Below are 17,632 nucleotides of genomic sequence, written 5' to 3'. Positions count from 1 at the left end.
TGTCACGTCCTGACCTTAGTTCCTTTGTTTTGTCTTTGTTTTAGTTGGTCAGGGCGTGAGTTGGGTGGGCAGTCTGTGTGTTTTTCTAAGTTGGGGGGTTTGTTTCCGTGTGAGTGTTTGTTGCCACACGGTACTGTTTCGGTTTCGTTCACGTTTATTGTTTTGTATTTCATAGTGTTCAGTTTATGTCTTAAAATAAACACTATGGACACTTACCACGCTGCGCATTGGTCCTCCGATCCTTCTCGCTACTCCTCCTCAGAAGAGGAAGAATGCCGTTACACAAAACATACAGTGCCTTGCGAAAGTATTCGGCCCCCTTGAACTTTGCGACCTTTTGCCACATTTCAGGCTTCAAACATAAAGATATAAAACTGTATTTTTTTGTGAAGAATCAACAACAAGTGGGACACAATCATGAAGTGGAACGACATTTATTGGATATTTCAAACAGTCTATAACTTGGGTGACTGGAAAACAGTCTATAACTTGGGTGACTGGAGTCTCTGACAATTTTATGGGCCTTTCTCTGACACCACCTATTGTATAGATCCTGGATGGCAGGAAGCTTGGCCCCTGTGATTTACTGGGCCGTTCGCACTACCCTCTGTAGTGCCTTACACTCAGATGCCGAAAAGTTGCCATACCAGGCAGTGATGCAACCGGTCAGGATGCTCTCGATGGTGCATCTTAGTCAACTGAGAGGGAAAAGGTTTTGTTGTGCCCTCTTCACGACTGTCTTGGTGTGTTTGGACCATGATAGTTCGTTGGTGATGTGGACACGAAGGAACTTGAAACTCTCGACCCGCTCCACTACAGCCCCGTCGATGTTAATGGGGGCCTGTTCGGACCGCCTTTTCCTGTAGTCCACGATCAGCTCCTTAGTCTTCCTCACATTGAGGGAGAGGTTGTTGTCCTGGCAACACACTGCCAGTTCTCTGACCACCTCCCTATTGGCCGTCTCATCGTTGTCGGTGATCAGGCCTACCACTGTTGTGTCGTCTGCAAACTTAATGATGGTGTTGGAGTCGTGTTTGGCCACGCAGTCGTGGGTGAACAGGGAAAACAGGAGGGGACTAAGTACACACCCCTGAGGGGCCCCAGTGCTAAGGATCAGCGTGGCAGACATGTTGTTGCCTACTCCTGGGGGTGGCCCGTCAGGAAGTCCAGGAACCAGTTGCAGAGGGAGGTGTTTAGTCCCAGAGTCCTTAGCTTAGTGATGAGCTTCATGGGCACTATGGTAGTAGAGATGTAGTCAATGAACAACATTCTCACATAGGTGTTCCTTTTGTCCACAAGGGCAGTGTTGAGTGCGATTGAGATTTGCGTCATCTGTGGATCTGTTGGGGCGGTATGCGAATTGGAGTAGGTCTAGGGTGTCCGGGAGGATGCTGTTGATGTGAGCCATGACCAGCCTTTCAAAGCACTTAATGGCTACTGACGTGAGTACCACAGGGCAGTAATCATTTAGGCAGGTTACCTTGGCACAGGGACTATGGTGGTCTGCTTGAAACGTGTAGGTATTACAGACTTGGTCAGGGAGAGGTTGAAAATGTCAGTGAAAACACTTGGTCAGCGCATGCTTAGAGTACACATCCTGGTAATCCGTCTGGCCCAGCGGCTTTGTGAATGTTGACCTGTTTAAAGATTTTGTTTACTTTGGCTACTGAGAGCATTATCACACAGACATCCAGAACAGCTGGTGCTCTCGTGCATGCTTCAGTGTTACTTGCCTCAAAGCGATCATAAAAGGCATTTTGCTCGTCTAGTAGGCTCGCGTCACTTTCCCTTTGTAATCCAAATAGTTTTCAAGCCCTGCCACATCCGACGAGCATCAGAGCCGGTGTAGTAGGATTCAATCTTAATCCTGTATTGACGCTTTGCTTGTTTGATGATTCATCTGAGAGCATAGCGGGAGTCCGGATTAGTCTCCTGCTTCTTGAAAGCGACAGCTCTAGCCTTTAGTTCGATGCAGATGTTGCCTGTAATCCATGGCTTCTGGTTGGGATATGTATTTACAGTCACTGTGGGGACGACGTCGTTGATACACTTATTGATGAAGCCAATGACTGAGGTGGTGTACTCCTCAATGCCAATGGATGAATCCCGGAACATATTCCAGGTTGTGCTAGCAAAACAGTCGCGTAGTGTAGCATACGCGTCATCTGACCACTACCGTATTGAGTGAGTCACTAGTACTTCCTGCTTTAGTTTTTGCTTGTAAGCAGTAATCAGGAAAATAGAATTATGGTCACATTTGCCAAATGGAAGGCAGGGGAGAGCTTTGTTTGCATCTCTGTGTGTGGAGAAAAGGTGGTCTAGGATTTTTTTTCTCTGTTTGCAAATTTGGTAAAAATGATTTACGTTTGCCTGCATTAATGTCTCCGGCAACTAGGAGAGCTTCTGGGTGAGCATTTTCTTTTTTGCTTATGGCTTTATAGAGTTGGTTGAGAGCGGTCTTAGTGCCAGCTTCATTCTGTGGTCCTGTGTAGCTCAGTTGGTAGAGCATGGCGCTTGTAACGCCAGGGTAGTGGGTTCGATCCCCGGGACCACCCATACGTAGAATGTATGCACACATGACTGTAAGTCGCTTTGGATAAAAGCTTCTGCTAAATGGCATATATTATTTATATTATTATATTAATAGAATGCTACGAATAACATAGATGAGAACTCTCTTGGTAGATAGTGTGGTCTATTGATTATCATAAGGTACTCTACCTCAGGCGAACAATATCTCAAGACTTTTTTAATATTAGACATCGCGCCCCAGCTGACAAATAGACACACAACCCCACCCATCGTCTTACCAGAGGTAGCATCTCTGTTCTGCCGGTGCATGGAAAATTCCGCTAGCTCTATAGTGTCCGTATCGTTGTTCAGCCACGTCTCGGTGAAACATAAGATGTTACAGTTTTTGATGTCCCTTTGGTAGGATAATCTTAATTGTAGGTCATCAATTTTATTTTTCAATGATTGCACGTTAGCAAGAAGAACGGATGGCAGTGGGAGTTAACTCGCTCGCCTACGGATTCTCAGAAGGCTGCCTGATCTGTGGCCCCTTTTCCTGCGTCTTTTCTTCACGCCAGCGGTGTAGATCTATCAGTATTTGTTTTTTAAAAACTACGTTGTTGGTTAGGGGCTCGTAAATAAGCATTTCACCTGTTGTATTCGGCACATGTGACTAATACAATTTGATTTATACACGTACCACGTTCAACCAGTTAGCAAGTCTCAAATGTCCAAGTTCCGACTAACACGTGAACGTGGCATATGTACAAGGTATGACAGCAATCCATGCTTTCATTTCGTTTTCCTGGCAGTGACTGGCACTGATTCCAAAAGCTAAGCTTTTAGCATTTGTGGCACAAATCCCATTGAAGTCATGGGTCTGATATTAGCATTTTTCAGGCATCATTTTCAAAGCATAGATAGGTAGCTCAATATATGGTAGTTGTGTGGTAAGAAACGGAAGAAAAAAACACCGCTAACTCAAGACTGTCTAACTCTAACTTATAGCAGAGCACTTTTGAAACACCCACTACTTTCCACATGCCCACTACATTATTTTCAACACACCTACTTGTCCATACTCCGGTCGCCATATTGGGAGGCAGCTACCCACTTTTCAAGAGATTTCCTCTTGAATTTTCCTGAATTAATTTAGTTAGCCAACATGTAATCTTGGTTACTAGGTAAAGGTAAACCGTACAGGGAAGTCTCCAAACACAGTGAGGCATGGCTTAATGTGACCATGCCCCAAAAGACGGTACACCCATAGGTAATATAGCTAGCTAGAAGTGCAAAATTATCTAAATATTTGTCAACATATGAAGTTTGCAAGCAGGCCTCATTCTGTACTCATGTTAAGCCATGCCTTGTTGTGTATATAAGAGAACAGAATGGGGCCCGCTTGCAAACTTCATGTGTTGACAAATAATTTGCAAGGGCTATATTACTTACTTTGAATTAAAAAAATATCAAAAAATGTTCCTTAAAGTATCATTTTTTGTAAGTACTAATGTTACTGTCCCCACCACAACAACAAAAATACATGTAATTTTGTCCTTTAAATGAAATACTGTAAAATGTGGTTGTTGCTAACGTACGGTAATGTGACTAGAATGACATTGTAAGTAACAGCCAACTTTCCAGGACATAGACATGTCTGGTATGGGCAGAAAGTTTACATTCTTGTTAATGTAACTGCAGTGTCCAATTTACAGTAGCTATTACAGTGAAAACAAATGCCATGTTTGAGGAGAGTGCACAACAACAAAACACTTAATTTTTTTAAATGTTTAAATTTCACCTTTATTTAACCAGGTAAACTAGATGAGAACAAGTTCTCATTTACAACTGCGACCTGGCCAAGATAAAGCAAAGCAGTGCGACACAAAGAACAACACAGAGTTACACATGGTATAAACAAGCGTACAGTCAATAACACAATAGAAAAAAAGTCTATATACAGTGTGTGTGCAAATGGCGTGAGGAGGTAGGCAATAAATAGGCCATAGTAGAGATTACAATTTAACAGATTAACACTGGAGTGATAAATGAGCAGATGATGATGTGCAAGTGTAGATACTGGTGTGCATAAGAGCAGAAAAGTAAATATAAAAACAATATGGGGATGAGGTAGGTAGATTGGGTGGGCTATTTACAGATGGACTATGTACAGCTGCAGCGATTGGTTAGCTGCTCAGATAGCTGAAGTTTAAAGTTAGTGAGGGAAATATAAGTCTCCAGCTTCAGCGATTTTTGCAATTAGATCCAGCCACTGGCAGCAGAGAACTGGAAGGAAAGGCAGCCAAAGGAGGTGTTGGATGACCGATGTGATATACCTGCAGGAGCGCGTGCTACAGGTGGATGTTGTTATCGTGACCAGTGAGCTGAGATAAGGAGGAGCTTTACCTAGTGTAACAGTATAGATTTTAAGTCCGTCCCATCGCCCCGACCTGGGCGCGAACCAGGGACGCTCTGCACACAGACAACAGTCACCCTCGAAGTATCGTTACCCATCGCTCCACAAAAGCTGTGGCCCTTGCAGAGCAAGGGGAACCATTACTTCAAGGTCTCAGAGCAAGTGACGTCACCGACTGAAACGCCACTAGCGCGCACCACCGCTAACTAGCTAGCCATTTCACATCGGCTACACTAGCATAGACTTATAGATGACCTGGAGCCAGTGGGTCTGGCGACGAATATGTAGCGAGGAACAGCCGACAAGAGCATACAGGTCGCAGTGGTGGGTGGTATAGGGGCTTTGGTAACAAAACGGATGTCACTGTGATAGACTGCATCCAGTTTGCTGAGTAGAGTATTTGGAAGCTATTTTGTAGATGACATCACCGAAGTCGAGGATCGGTAGGATAGTCAGTTTTACTTGGGTAAGTTTGGCGGCGTGAGTGAAGGAGGCTTTGTTGAGAAATAGAAAGCCGATTCTAGATTTGATTTTGGATTGGAGATGTTTAACATGAGTCTGGAAGGAGAGTTTACAGTCTAGCCAGACACCTAGGTATTTGTAGTTGTCCACATATTCTAAGTCAGTACCGTCCAGAGTAGTGATGCTAGTCAGGCGGGTGCTGGTAGCGAACGAACAGTTGAAAAGCATGCATTTGGTTTTTACTAGCGTTTAAGAGCAGTTGGAGGCCACAGAAGGAGTGTTGTATGGCATTGAAGCTCGTTTGGAGGTTAGTTAACACAGTGTCCAAAGAAGGTCCAGATGTATACAGAATGGTGTCGTCTGCATAGAGGTAGATCAGGTAATCACCCGCAGCAAGAGCGACATCATTGATATATAATATATATATTATCACGGCATCTGGTTTGATACATTCACCTCTGAAGATAAATAGCGTACTTATTTTCAGTAATCTTGAGGGTCCCAGGGATAAAATGTAGCATAGTTTGATAAAAATCTATTTTTATATTCAAATGTAAGAACTGGGTTATACAGTTTGAACCCCTGCTGTATCTTATCTGATTGTATTTTATTTATTTTACCTTTATTTAACTAGGCAAGTCAGTTAAGAACAAATACTTATTTACAATGACGGCCTAGGAACAGTGGGTTAACTGCGTTGTTCAGGGGCAGAATGACAGATTTTTAGCTTGTCAGCTCGGGGATTCAACGTTCTAACCACTAGGCTACCTGCCTCCCCAATTATACCTGAAAATGTACAATTGTTTGTGGAAAACTAAGTGAAATACGACTCAGACTCATCCTCTGGCTTATAAACAGAAGTCCAAACTCTCGTGGTAAGGTGACTTTGGTGAGCTTTAACAGTCAATTTTAGATACTCCACTCCTTTCGACACACCCACTCCCTCATACTCCGGATCGCCAACAACACATACTTGAAACTCGTGAACAAGGAACTCCCGTGAAAGCAGCTGGGCGGCCATTGGGGGAAAAGTGTACGGACAAGCTAAATTGTCATCTTCAACCTAGCTCGTAGCGTGTGTGCAAAATGAGTTAAATTCGTCATAATCTTTAGTTTGGCTAGATGATTCACTTTAAAGATCTGTATTTAGTATTTGAATATCTGTTCATGCGTTTCACTGAATTTCCAGCATGGGCGATGGCAGTGTCATACCCAAGTTCGGTAGTATGAAGGCTTTGCTTGGGATAGTCGCCGGGGCTGGAGCCTCCTACGGGATTTATAAACTTCTCAGTGTAACTAGCTACAAGGAAAATAAAAAAAGTGCCTACAGCGAAAACCATGGCCCCAAGAATAACTCACCCGGTAGCATAGTTCTGCAGCCAGGGAGCTTGTTAGCTAAGGTGTCCGGGTTGGATGTGGTTCGTGGAGGCGAAAGTCAGGCCGTGGATGTTGCATCAAGTAAGAACATTAGCTAGCGAGGAAACTAGCCAGCCAACTGAGACTGTCATTTTGTCAAGTTTACGTTACCAAGTCTTTAGTTAGCTAAGCTAGCTAGTCGGTTTGTTTAAATCATTAATGATCGTGTAGATTATAGAACGTCTTATATATACTTAGCTAGGTAACTAGTACATTCGTGCGGTGCCGTGGTTGAGCATAAATCATTATTCTTAACCTCGATTGGCATGTTTTGTCCGCTAGCTAGCTAACATGCAGCTTACATATGTGTTGAAAAGGTTGCTGCTAGTCAGCTAGGTGACTATAGCTAGCATTGTTGACCGCATGATCTTGTTTTGCTGTTGACAAACATGCCAGCAAGCTTGAGTAACTAGTGATTCATGGGAAGAGTACTGTATGTCCTGTTGTCTACAAGCATTTGGCCAGTTTAAGACATTGCTTCTCTTCCTCAGGTGACATCATCTCTAGATCACCTGGGAGCCTGGAGCCACAACACCTGAAGATGCTCCTGTCACTTCTTCAGGGCAGCCCCAACCCCTCTGACAGAGCCCAGATCCTCATCACTTTAGGAAATACTGCTGCCTTCACTGTAAACCAGGTGAGACATGCTTCTCTAAAGCTTGTCTGTTGCCTCAATTCAAACTACTGTGAAAAGGTTTAAAATGATAATTTTCCAATTCACATGTTTGGCTTTCTAGCAGTGTCATTACTCTTTAGTGGCAGATCTGTATTTTCTTGTTATATTCAATTGGTGTAATATATCTGAAATGTACCATATGTTAAGGGATTCAAATACCCATGTGTAATCATTGAGCCCTGTCTGAGTAGAGTATTGCACATACAAGCCAATGTAATTTTCTACCCCCTCCCAGGATCTCATCCGTGAGTTTGGGGGCCTTCACGTCATAGCTGGCTTCCTGTCAGATCCTGTGCCAGAAGTCAGAGTGCAGACTCTAAATGCCTTGAATAACCTGAGCATGAACCTTAGGAATCAAGAGCAACTGAAGGTAAAACTCACCAGATTTCTTTGAGTCTTTTGCTTGATTCCAAAGTAAAACATCACCCCTCTAGGCACTTATAGTACATCTGAAAGGATGGATGCATATCAGCAATATGGGTGATTCCTTATGAAACTATAACAAAACAAGACCACCATTTTTTGGGATTTTCACAAAATCTAGGCCTAATCCATAGAAGGGTCCTTTGGAAGAAGGATTGTTTACATATTTTTTACATTTGTATCTTAACACATAATTGAGAAATAATTCATTGAAGATGGAACATTTGTGACATTTTGGCCTTACCCAGGCCTCCTTCAAGAGTCTAATGTTTCATCTGTAGGCATTTCAAAGCAAAAATTGGTGTCATATAAAGTTTTTCCGCTTGCTATGGAATATGAGTAGTATTTTGATTTCAATAAGTTTTCTTACATAAATTCATGAATATTGAAAAATATAAACAAGAATATTGAAAATAGTCACATTTTGATTTGACTACGGTTTCAATATATTGTTGAACAGTATATACTCTACACGGCCACATCAAAGTTCCACAGTGGTATCTATTCTACTTTTTAGAGTTATGATTGGTCTCCCTGTCAGGCTCTACAGTGTGACCATTTTACTCACATATTCACCTAAATGTCTTGCTGTGTGACCTGGCATTTTTATTTAGGCGCCACACCAGTGAGCCTAGAAAAATGAAGGATTATAGCTTTAATATCTCAAATATTTTTAGTTGTACACCTACATTTTTCAACCTAGGTGTAAAAAAAAAAGATCAGCGTAGACCCCTGATTTGCAGGATGTGCAAATCAGGAGGGCTATGATTTCCTACTACGCCAATTTCTCTACGTGAAATGGGACATAACTTTAAAACTATCCCACTCTGGAACTTTGATATACCTGTAGAGTATATTAGGTTCAACAATATATATTTTTTTTAAATGGCCAATTCAAAAATGGTATATTTTCAATATTCATGTTTATATGTTTCATATTCATATGAGAAATACTACTCGTATTACAGAGCAAACGGTAAAGCTTCATATGACACTGTTTTGTCATTATGGAGTCTTGAAGGGGGGCCTGGTTAATGCCAAATTGTCACAAACGTTGGAACTTCAATTCATTATTTCTCAATTATGCTTTAAGATACAAGTGTCAATGTATATGTAAACAATCCTTCTCCAAAATATCCTTCTATGTATTACATTTCATGAAGAAAATAAATCATGGTCTGGTTTTGTTCTAGTTTCGTGCGGTAAATAAGGTAAAAATTCACAGAGCCTACCAAATGGCTGGCAGTTATCATATTGCAGATTCTAATCAAATCATTTTGGTTCTTCAGGAAGTTAATTCATTTAAAATTGAGTATCTGTAGATAGTTAGAATTAAAGGTCCCGAAAAGTCATTCTGATTCCAGTGTAAAATAGCCTTTTGAGTGTCTAAAACATCACCCATAATATTTGTTTTGGATAGAAATGCAAAAAAAGTGAGATCACTCATGGCTAACTACCAAAAAGTTTTAAAAGACAGGCTGAGTTGGCTGGGCGCTTATATTCATGAGCTTGCCTTGACTGAATAATCTTTGAAATGCCGCTGTCAAGCAACTTCAAATAACATTTTATTTGTCACATGCACCGACTAGAACAGTGAAATGCCTACTTACAAGCCCTTAACCAACAATGCTTTAAGAAGTTAAGAAAAAGTGTTAAGTAAAAAATAAAATAAATGTAACGTACTCAAACAGCCGCCGTAAAATAACAATAGCAAGGCTATATGCAAGGGGGTACTGGTACAGAGTCAATGTGCGGAGGCACCGGTTAGTTTGAGGTAATTGAGGTAATATGTACATGTAGGTAGAGTTATTAAGGTGACTGTGCATAGATGTTATTTTTTAAACAGAGTAGCACTAGTGTAAAAGGGGAGGTGGGGGGCATTTGATTAGCAGTTCATGAGTCTTATGGCTTGGATGTATTTGTGTTTATTATGGATCCCCATCCTGGGATCCGGCAAAATTAAGGCAGTTTATACCATTTTAAAACATTACAATACATTCACAGGTTTCCCAACACACTGTGTGCCCACAGGCTCCTACTCCACCACTACCAATATCGTATGTTATCCTGTGTGTGTGTGTCTGTGCCAATGTTTGTTGCTTCAGTCCCCGCTCTGTTCCATAAGGTGTTTCAACTGTTTGTTTAAAAAAAATCTATTTTTACTGCTTGTGTCAGATACTTGATGTGTAATAGAGTTCCATGTAGTCATGGCTCTATGTAGTACTGTGTGCCTCCCATAGTCTGTTCTGGATTTGGGGACTGTGAAGAGACCTCTGGTGGCATGTCTTAACGGGTATGCATGGGTGTCTGAGTTGTGTGCCAGTAGTTTAGACGGACAGCTCGGTACATTCAACATGTCAATACCTCTCATAAATAAAAGTAGTGTTGAAGTCAGTCTCTCCTCCACTTTCAGCCAGGAGAGATTGACATGCTATTAATATTAGCTCTCTGTGTACATCCAAGGGCCAGCTGTGCTGCCCTGTTCTGAGCCAATTGCAATTTTCCTAAGTCCTTTTTTGGGGCACCTGACTACACGACTGAACAGTAGTCAAGGTGTGACAAAACTAGGGCCTGGAGGACCTGCCTTGTTGATTGGGTTGTTAAGAAGGTAGAGCATCGCTTTATTATAGACAGACTTCTCCCCATCTTAGCTACTACTGCGTCAATATGTTTTGACCATGACAGTTTATAATCTACTTCCTGCTTTAGTTTTTGCTTGTAAGCAGGAATTAGGATGATATAATTATGGCCAGATTTGCCAAATGGAGGGAAAGGGAGAGATTGCATGCGTCTCTTTGTGTGGCGTGAAGGTGGTCTATAGCCCCCCCCCCCCCCCGGTTGCACATTTAAGATGCTGGTAAATGAGGTTAATCGGATTTGAGTTTCCCTGCATTAAAGTCCCCGGCTACTAGGAGCGCTGGCCTCTGGATGAGCGGTTTCCTGTTTGCTTATAGCCGTATACAGCTCATTGAGTGCTGGTAAAGGACAGTTACAAAAAATACAGAAAAACTCTTGGTAAATATTCGAGGTCGACCGATTATGATTTTTCAACGCCGATAACCGATTATTATTTATTTATAATAATGGCAATTACAACAATACTGAATTAACACTTATTTTAACTTAATATATATATTTTTTAATATATTTTTATTGATAAATTATATTAAGCCTCAAATAAATAATGAAACATGTTCAATTTGGTTTAAATAATGCAAAAACAAAGTAAAAGTGCAATATGTGCCATGTAAGAAAGCTAACGTTTAAGTTCCTTGCTCAGAACATATGAAAGTTGGTGGTTCCTTTTAACATGATACTTCAATATTCCAAAGTAAGAGAATTTAGGTTGTAGTTAATATACTATTTATAGGACTATTTCTCTCTATACCATTTGTATTTCATATACTTTCGACTATTGGATGTTCTTATAGGCCCTTTAGTATTGCCAGTGTAACAGTATAACTTCCGTCCCTCCCCTCGTCCCTACCTGGGCTTCAACCAGGAACACATCGACAACAGCCAGCCTCGAAGCAGCATTACACATCGCTCCACAAAAGCTGCACCCCGCTAACTAGCTAGCCATTTCACATCAGTTACACCAGCCTAATCTCGGGAGTTGACCGGCTTGAAGCCATAAACAGCACAATGAAGAGCTGCTGGCAAAACGCACGAAAGTGCTGTTTGAATGAACGCCTACGAGCCTGCTGCTGCCTACCATCACTCAGTCAGACTGCTCTATCGAATCATACTTGGTTATAACATGATAACACACAGAAATACGAGCCTTCAGTCATTAATATGGTGGAATCCGGAAACTATCATTTCGAAAACAAAACGTTTATTATTTCAGTGAAATACGGAACCGTTCTGTATTTTATCTAACGGGTGGCATCCCTAAGTCTAAATATAATAATATAATAGATAATATTCCTGTTACATTGTACAATCTTCAATGTTATGTCATAATTACGTAAAATTCTGGCAAATTAGTTACAATGAGCCAGGCTGCCCAAACTGTTGCATATACCCTGACTCATTGCATGCAATGAACGCAAGAGAAGTGACACAATTTCACCTGGTTAGTAATTGCCTGCTAACCTGGATTTCTTTTAGCTAAATATGCAGGCTTAAAAATATATATACTTCTGTGTATTGATTTTGAGAAAGGCATTGGTGTTTATGGTTAGGTACAGTCGTGCAACGATTGTGCTTTTTTTGCAAATGCGCTTTTATGCAACTCCGGACACGCTAGATAAACTAGTAATATCATCAACCATGTGGTTAACTAGTGATTATGATTGATTGATGGTTTTTTATAAGATAAATGTAATGCTAGCTAGCAACTTACCTTGGCTTCTACTGCATTCGTGCAACAGGCAGGCTCCTCGTGGAGTGCAATGAGAGGCAGGTGGTTAGAGCGTTGGACTAGTTAACTGTAAGGTCGCAAGATTGAATCCCGGAGCTGACAAGGTAAAAATGTGTTGTTCTGCCACCTGAACAAGGTAGTTAACCCACCGTTCCTAGGCCGTCATTGAAAATAAGAATGTGTTCTTCACTGACTTGCCTAGTTAAAGTCTGTGTCCAAAGATTCCGATTTCCGATTGTTATGCAAACTTGAAATCGGCCTTTCCGATTAATCGGTCAAACTAGTGTGGTCTACAGCTTATGATGAGATACTCTGCCTCAGGCGAGCACAACTTATGATGAGATACTCTGCCTCAGGCGAGCACAACCTTGAGACTTCCTTAGATTTCATGCACCAGCGGTTGTTTACAAATATACGTAGAACGCCACCTTATGTCTTACCCGAGGCCATTGTTCTATCATGCCGAAGAAGCTTACAACCCGCCAGCTGTATGTTATTCATGTCGTCGTTCAGCCGCGACTTGGGGAAAAATAAGATATTACAGTTAATGTCCCGTTAGTAGGATATACTTGATCGTAGTTAGTCTATTTTATTATAGATTGATTGTACATTGGCTAATAGGACTGATTACATTTACATTTAAGTCATTTAGCAGACACTCTTATCCGATGGTAAAGGTAGATCACCCTCACGGAGACGGATCCTTACAAGGCACCTAGACCTCTGTCCACATTACCTCCGTCTCTTTCTCCTGTAAATGACGGGGATTAGGGCTTTGTCGGGCGTCTGAAGTAAATCCTTCCCCTCCGTCACGTTGAAGAAATATTATTCCTCCAGTACGGAGTGAGTAATAGTTGTCCTGTTATCTAGAAGCTCTTTTTGGTCATAAGACACGGTGGCAGAAACATTATGTACAAAATAACTTACAAATAACGCAAAAAAACATACACAACAGTACAATTGGTTACGGGACCGTAAATTGGCAGCCATCTCCTTTGGCACCATTCTTATGGATGCAGTGTTGCAGTGAAATCATCTCAAGCAAATTTGGTGATATACAAAGCAACTCAAACAACATTCAAATTGCATCAGTGATGTCAAATGTTTTATACTTCTCCCATTTGCCATGTCTCTTGTGATACAGCACTGATGGATGTGTTGACTTGAACAGCCACCCCCCTCCTCCCTTTGTTCCATGCTAGCTGAAGACCTAGCTAGCCAGTAACTAGCTAACACCAGACACAGGTGAAGACCTAGCTAGCCAGTAACTAGCTAACACCAGACACAGGTGAAGACCTAGCTAGCCAGTAACTAGCTAACACCAGACACAGGTGAAGACTTAGCTAGCCAGTAACTAGCTAACACCAGACACAGGTGAAGACCTAGCTAGCCAGTAACTAGCTAACACCAGACACAGCTGAAGACCTAGCTAGCCAGTAACTAGCTAACACCAGACACAGGTGAAAGGGGAAACATATACCGTAAGTAACATTGCCATAGATGAATATGGTAAACTTTCAGTTATATTTGCTGATACCCTACAGTGGAATGATTTTGAAACCTGTGCCCTGTAGTCAAATTTTGGCACCAGTAGAGTAGCTATATAAACCACACTCCACTGCAAAAATGTATTCTCTGATGTTGCTTACAATGCAGTACTTATTTAAAGTAGGTAAGAGAATATCATGTTACCATTGGTGTGTTAAAATGAGAGAGTCAGGGTGATGTCACCCTATCCCGCCTCTGGAATCAAAGTGTTTGACATGGGGGAGGGGACCAGTAACTTTATGATCACACTTTATCAATGTAGAAGCAACAGTCATTTTTCCTACTTTGGTCATCATTCTTTGGTCAGCATTCTCATGAAATTGTGATTTTGACTGTTTGTGGCCTTTTAAGACCTTCCATCCTTAAGTGTTTGTATACTCAATACTCCATTCAATACCTAACCTTCTCTTCAAAGAGGAGAGGGTTTTTAACTACATACATTTCTTCAGTTTAACAATCAACGTTTCTGTCCTCTGTCTGTCAGGTGTACGTGGCCCAGGTGCTGGAACTAATCGAGATGTCTCCGGTGAACTCTGACCTCCAGATGGCTGCCCTCCGGCTGCTGACCAACCTGTCTGTCACAGATGACCACCACCAGCTACTCAGGGGGTCCATCACCCTCCTCCTTTCTCTGCTCGTTGTGAGCAATCAAGTGTTACAGGTACAGTAGGAGCCATTTATGGACTGTTGTATAGCTTGTGTATATTGGAACTCAACCCAAATGTAATTCAGTGTAAATCCCATGATTGAATAATGTATTCCTACTTTTTCTTGACAGATCCAAGTTTTAAAAGTGCTTGTGAATTTATCCTCCAATCCTGATATGATGGATGACATAGTGCAAGCTCAGGTAAGACTGACATACAAATACATTTACAGACAAAACAGACACACATGGTCATCAACTCTGATAGGACCTCGTATTACAATGATTGTTAATTTAGCCTACATTTAAGCTTGAATGATCTAGTCACAAACCAGATCTGTTCTCTTTGAACTGTTGGCTCAGTTCAGCACCTGGGTCTTTGGGTGTGTACATATCATACCTGGTCTCATGAGCCAGACTCTGTCTTCCTTAATATTCCCCTGATGCGCCAGCCTCCATGGTCCTGCTGTGTCATTATTGTTTAGAGCTCTAAACTTGACTTGAGCTGTGTTGCTGCTCTCTGCGTCCTTCCCAGGCTCCAGCCGCTGTGGTGCTGCTGTTTGACGTGCGGACCAGCTCGGCGGTTCTCCTGCGGCTGCTGATGTTTGCAGGGAACTTGAAGGCCTGGAGGCCTTCTGCCCAGGTGGCGGAGGCCCTGAGGAGGAGACAGGATGGCCTGTACCGGGTCCTGCTGGATGAGTCCTCCCAGCTCCAAAGCAAACTGATCCAGCTGCTCTCTCACCCCGACGGCGAGGTCCGAGCCCAGGTGGCCCGTGTCCTCTTTTAGACCCCCATACTGAACCTCAAATCTCGACACAACCTCTCTTACCTACATTATTAATTCAACCTCCAACTCCAACTTGATTTTTCCCAACCTTGACTCCTTTAACCTCCAGCTCCTCCAATCTTCCTTATCCCCAGTCCTCCTTAATCATGCCACCAAACATACATCCTACTTTCAAACCTCCACCCTCTTACCTTCACAACCAGACTTAATCAATCTGCCCAGGCCTGCCCGTGCCTTCAAACACCACCCTGCCCTTTACCCCTTCTGCCAATTTCCACCCAATCTGTGTCCTACTTCTCCACTCCAAACCTCAACCAAACCATCATAAACCTTCACTTCAGTAAAGTCCCCTACAGCCATTGGAAATCTATCCAATTATCTACCGATCAGTGATCATGAAGGAAGGAAGGAAGGAGGTGAGGTGGAGAGGTAGCCATTTAATAGTATTGAGACTCGGGCCACCTCTCCCTCCCCTCCCACTCCTCCTTCACTTAGGCTGTAATTTTAGGCTGTATTTAAAGAGGCAGTGCTCCACTTCCACTGTGTCTTTCTCTCTCCTGAGAACATGTTGTCCACTTTCTCCTGTTCTAGGCGAAGCCCCTTAACTGAAACCCACTGCCAAAACCTTTCAAGCAAGGAGAATGTCAGTAATATGCCCTCCAACACCTCACCCAACTAACTGCCCCTGCGTGGTGTGCTGTGCATATGTAATGGAAATTGGTTTGGTGAACCACACTTGCATGATGCGTAAACTTCCCTGAGAGCTGAAGACTTGCAATTGCTCCCTGACCTAATACCTAGGCTTTAACAGAGTTTGCTAACACATCTTGTGGAGGAGACAATCTGGAGAGGCTGGCCAATCGTTACTGTACTTTGAAGTTACTTGATGCACACAATTTGAATGCCTTGTTGACACCAGTACAGGGATACACAGCTCCAGTCTTCGACTGTCAAGTCTTGCCCTCTTAAACTATCAATCAGTAACTGATTTACACCTGGGAATCAAAGGTCAAGTTAGTTATATCTGAAATGTGTGCACTAGCAGCTTAACGCTTTCAAGGGAAGGAGTACTCCCTGCAGACTGCTTCAATAAATTATAGGCTGAAACATTCCGTGACTTGAATTGTTTGTTTAAAGCACTGAGATAAGAAAGATGACAACCAGGCTTCCTATAAAATCATACAGCTGTTGAATGAGACTGAGCCAGGTCACACCTGAGAGGACTGGAGTTATGGACCCCTGGTGCTGGTGTGTCACACACCGTAGACCGTTTACAGAGGAGCGAGGGAGACTACTGTCACTGATCTCTTGTTTGTATGACTCAATAAATGTCAATGGGGTTTTCCCTGATCCAACAACATTCACATCATCCAAATGGGATTTTTTAGCATTGAGCTGAGGCTGATTTGAAGTATAGGCTGCACTGTACTAGGTTTCTCCAACTCTCAGCACCTAGTTCAGGTAACCGTGGCTAGATTGAAGACCATGACTGGTTCAGTGTTTCCCCTACCCATTGTCCCCCCCCATGTATAGTTGTTCCCTGTCTCAACAATTTAGGTGCCAAAAGGCCTGGATGTGGCTTTGGGGGCCTTTGCGCCCCACCTGGAAAGTCATCTAGGGAGAAGACTGGATAAATATATTTTTTTTTTTAGATAGGTGTGTCAGTGCTAGTCTGGAACAAAAGCCTACACACCCAGAATTTCTCTGGGACTGGAGTTGGACCACTCTGGTCTGTACAAATGCTGCAAAATTCTGATGTCGAGAGACTCTGTGTCAGACCCAAAACTATCTCTTCTCCCAGGCTTTTGTGTTTTAGAGCAGAAATGGGAAGATGGATGTGTATTTTTAATCAGTACCAATGGTAGCATCCCCTTGTGTAAAGCTGATCTGCTACAGTTATTCAGGAAATATTTATTTTGGATTATTCAATTGTTTCTTGTTTCAACCCAGTTTTGGCCTTCTTAATGTATAGATTTGTTTTGTTTGTTTTACATTTGTGAGTAAATATGTTTTATTTAAAGGTGACTGCCTCCATCTCTCCATGCCTCATTGTTTGAGCTTGTTATAAATGAAAAGTTGAGGTTCCTTTATTTCCAGTAAAATACGATGTGCAATCTATGCCCTCTAGTGTTGAAGCTGGTAAGTGGTTCAAAGCCAGCATATTATTATGGCACTGTCTGGGTTTCTCTGACCAAGAGGAAGGGGAAAGGTTTGTGAATGCCCCCCCCCCTCCCCACATAGCAAAAGATTATTCATGTTTTCATGCTAATACAACTCTTTCCACAAACCAAAAGCAGTGAGATCACACATATTGATTGTATTGTCAAAGTCAGACCATGTAGGAGCATAAGTTGATTTAAGCAGAAAGATGTTTGTCAATC

General features: G+C 42.2%; 1 protein-coding gene across 2 annotated transcripts; it reads left to right on the top strand.

Annotated features, from left to right (window-relative positions):
* Nucleotides 1–6,114: 6,114 nt before the first annotated feature.
* On the top strand, nucleotides 6,115–17,276 carry armc10 (armadillo repeat containing 10). Of its 2 annotated transcripts, none has more exons than XM_046294089.1 (6): nucleotides 6,115–6,264; nucleotides 7,297–7,442; nucleotides 7,717–7,851; nucleotides 14,303–14,479; nucleotides 14,597–14,668; nucleotides 15,000–17,276. In XM_046294089.1, the coding sequence occupies exons 2-6, from the start codon at nucleotides 7,347–7,349 to the stop codon at nucleotides 15,249–15,251; spliced, it is 732 nt and encodes a 243-aa protein (XP_046150045.1). In that variant the 5' UTR covers nucleotides 6,115–6,264; nucleotides 7,297–7,346; the 3' UTR covers nucleotides 15,252–17,276. The 2 variants fall into 2 exon arrangements, with proteins under 2 accessions (XP_046150045.1, XP_046150038.1); XM_046294082.1 differs by lacking the exon at nucleotides 6,115–6,264 and adding an exon at nucleotides 6,347–6,847.
* Nucleotides 17,277–17,632: the final 356 nt, after the last annotated feature.

This window comes from Oncorhynchus gorbuscha, linkage group LG02 (genome assembly GCF_021184085.1).
Source record: "Oncorhynchus gorbuscha isolate QuinsamMale2020 ecotype Even-year linkage group LG02, OgorEven_v1.0, whole genome shotgun sequence".
Taxonomy (NCBI): Eukaryota; Metazoa; Chordata; class Actinopteri; order Salmoniformes; family Salmonidae; genus Oncorhynchus; species Oncorhynchus gorbuscha.
This window is presented reverse-complemented; position numbering and strand designations above follow the sequence as displayed.

Bases quoted from the DNA above. Each gene is read 5' to 3' on its own strand.
- armc10 (XM_046294082.1), top strand. From the start codon at position 6,580: ATGGGCGATGGCAGTGTCATACCCAAGTTCGGTAGTATGAAGGCTTTG. The intron at 6,848-7,296 runs GTAAGAACATTA...TCTCTTCCTCAG, and splicing joins GGCCGTGGATGTTGCATCAA to GTGACATCATCTCTAGATCA. The intron at 14,669-14,999 runs GTAAGACTGACA...CGTCCTTCCCAG, and splicing joins ATGACATAGTGCAAGCTCAG to GCTCCAGCCGCTGTGGTGCT.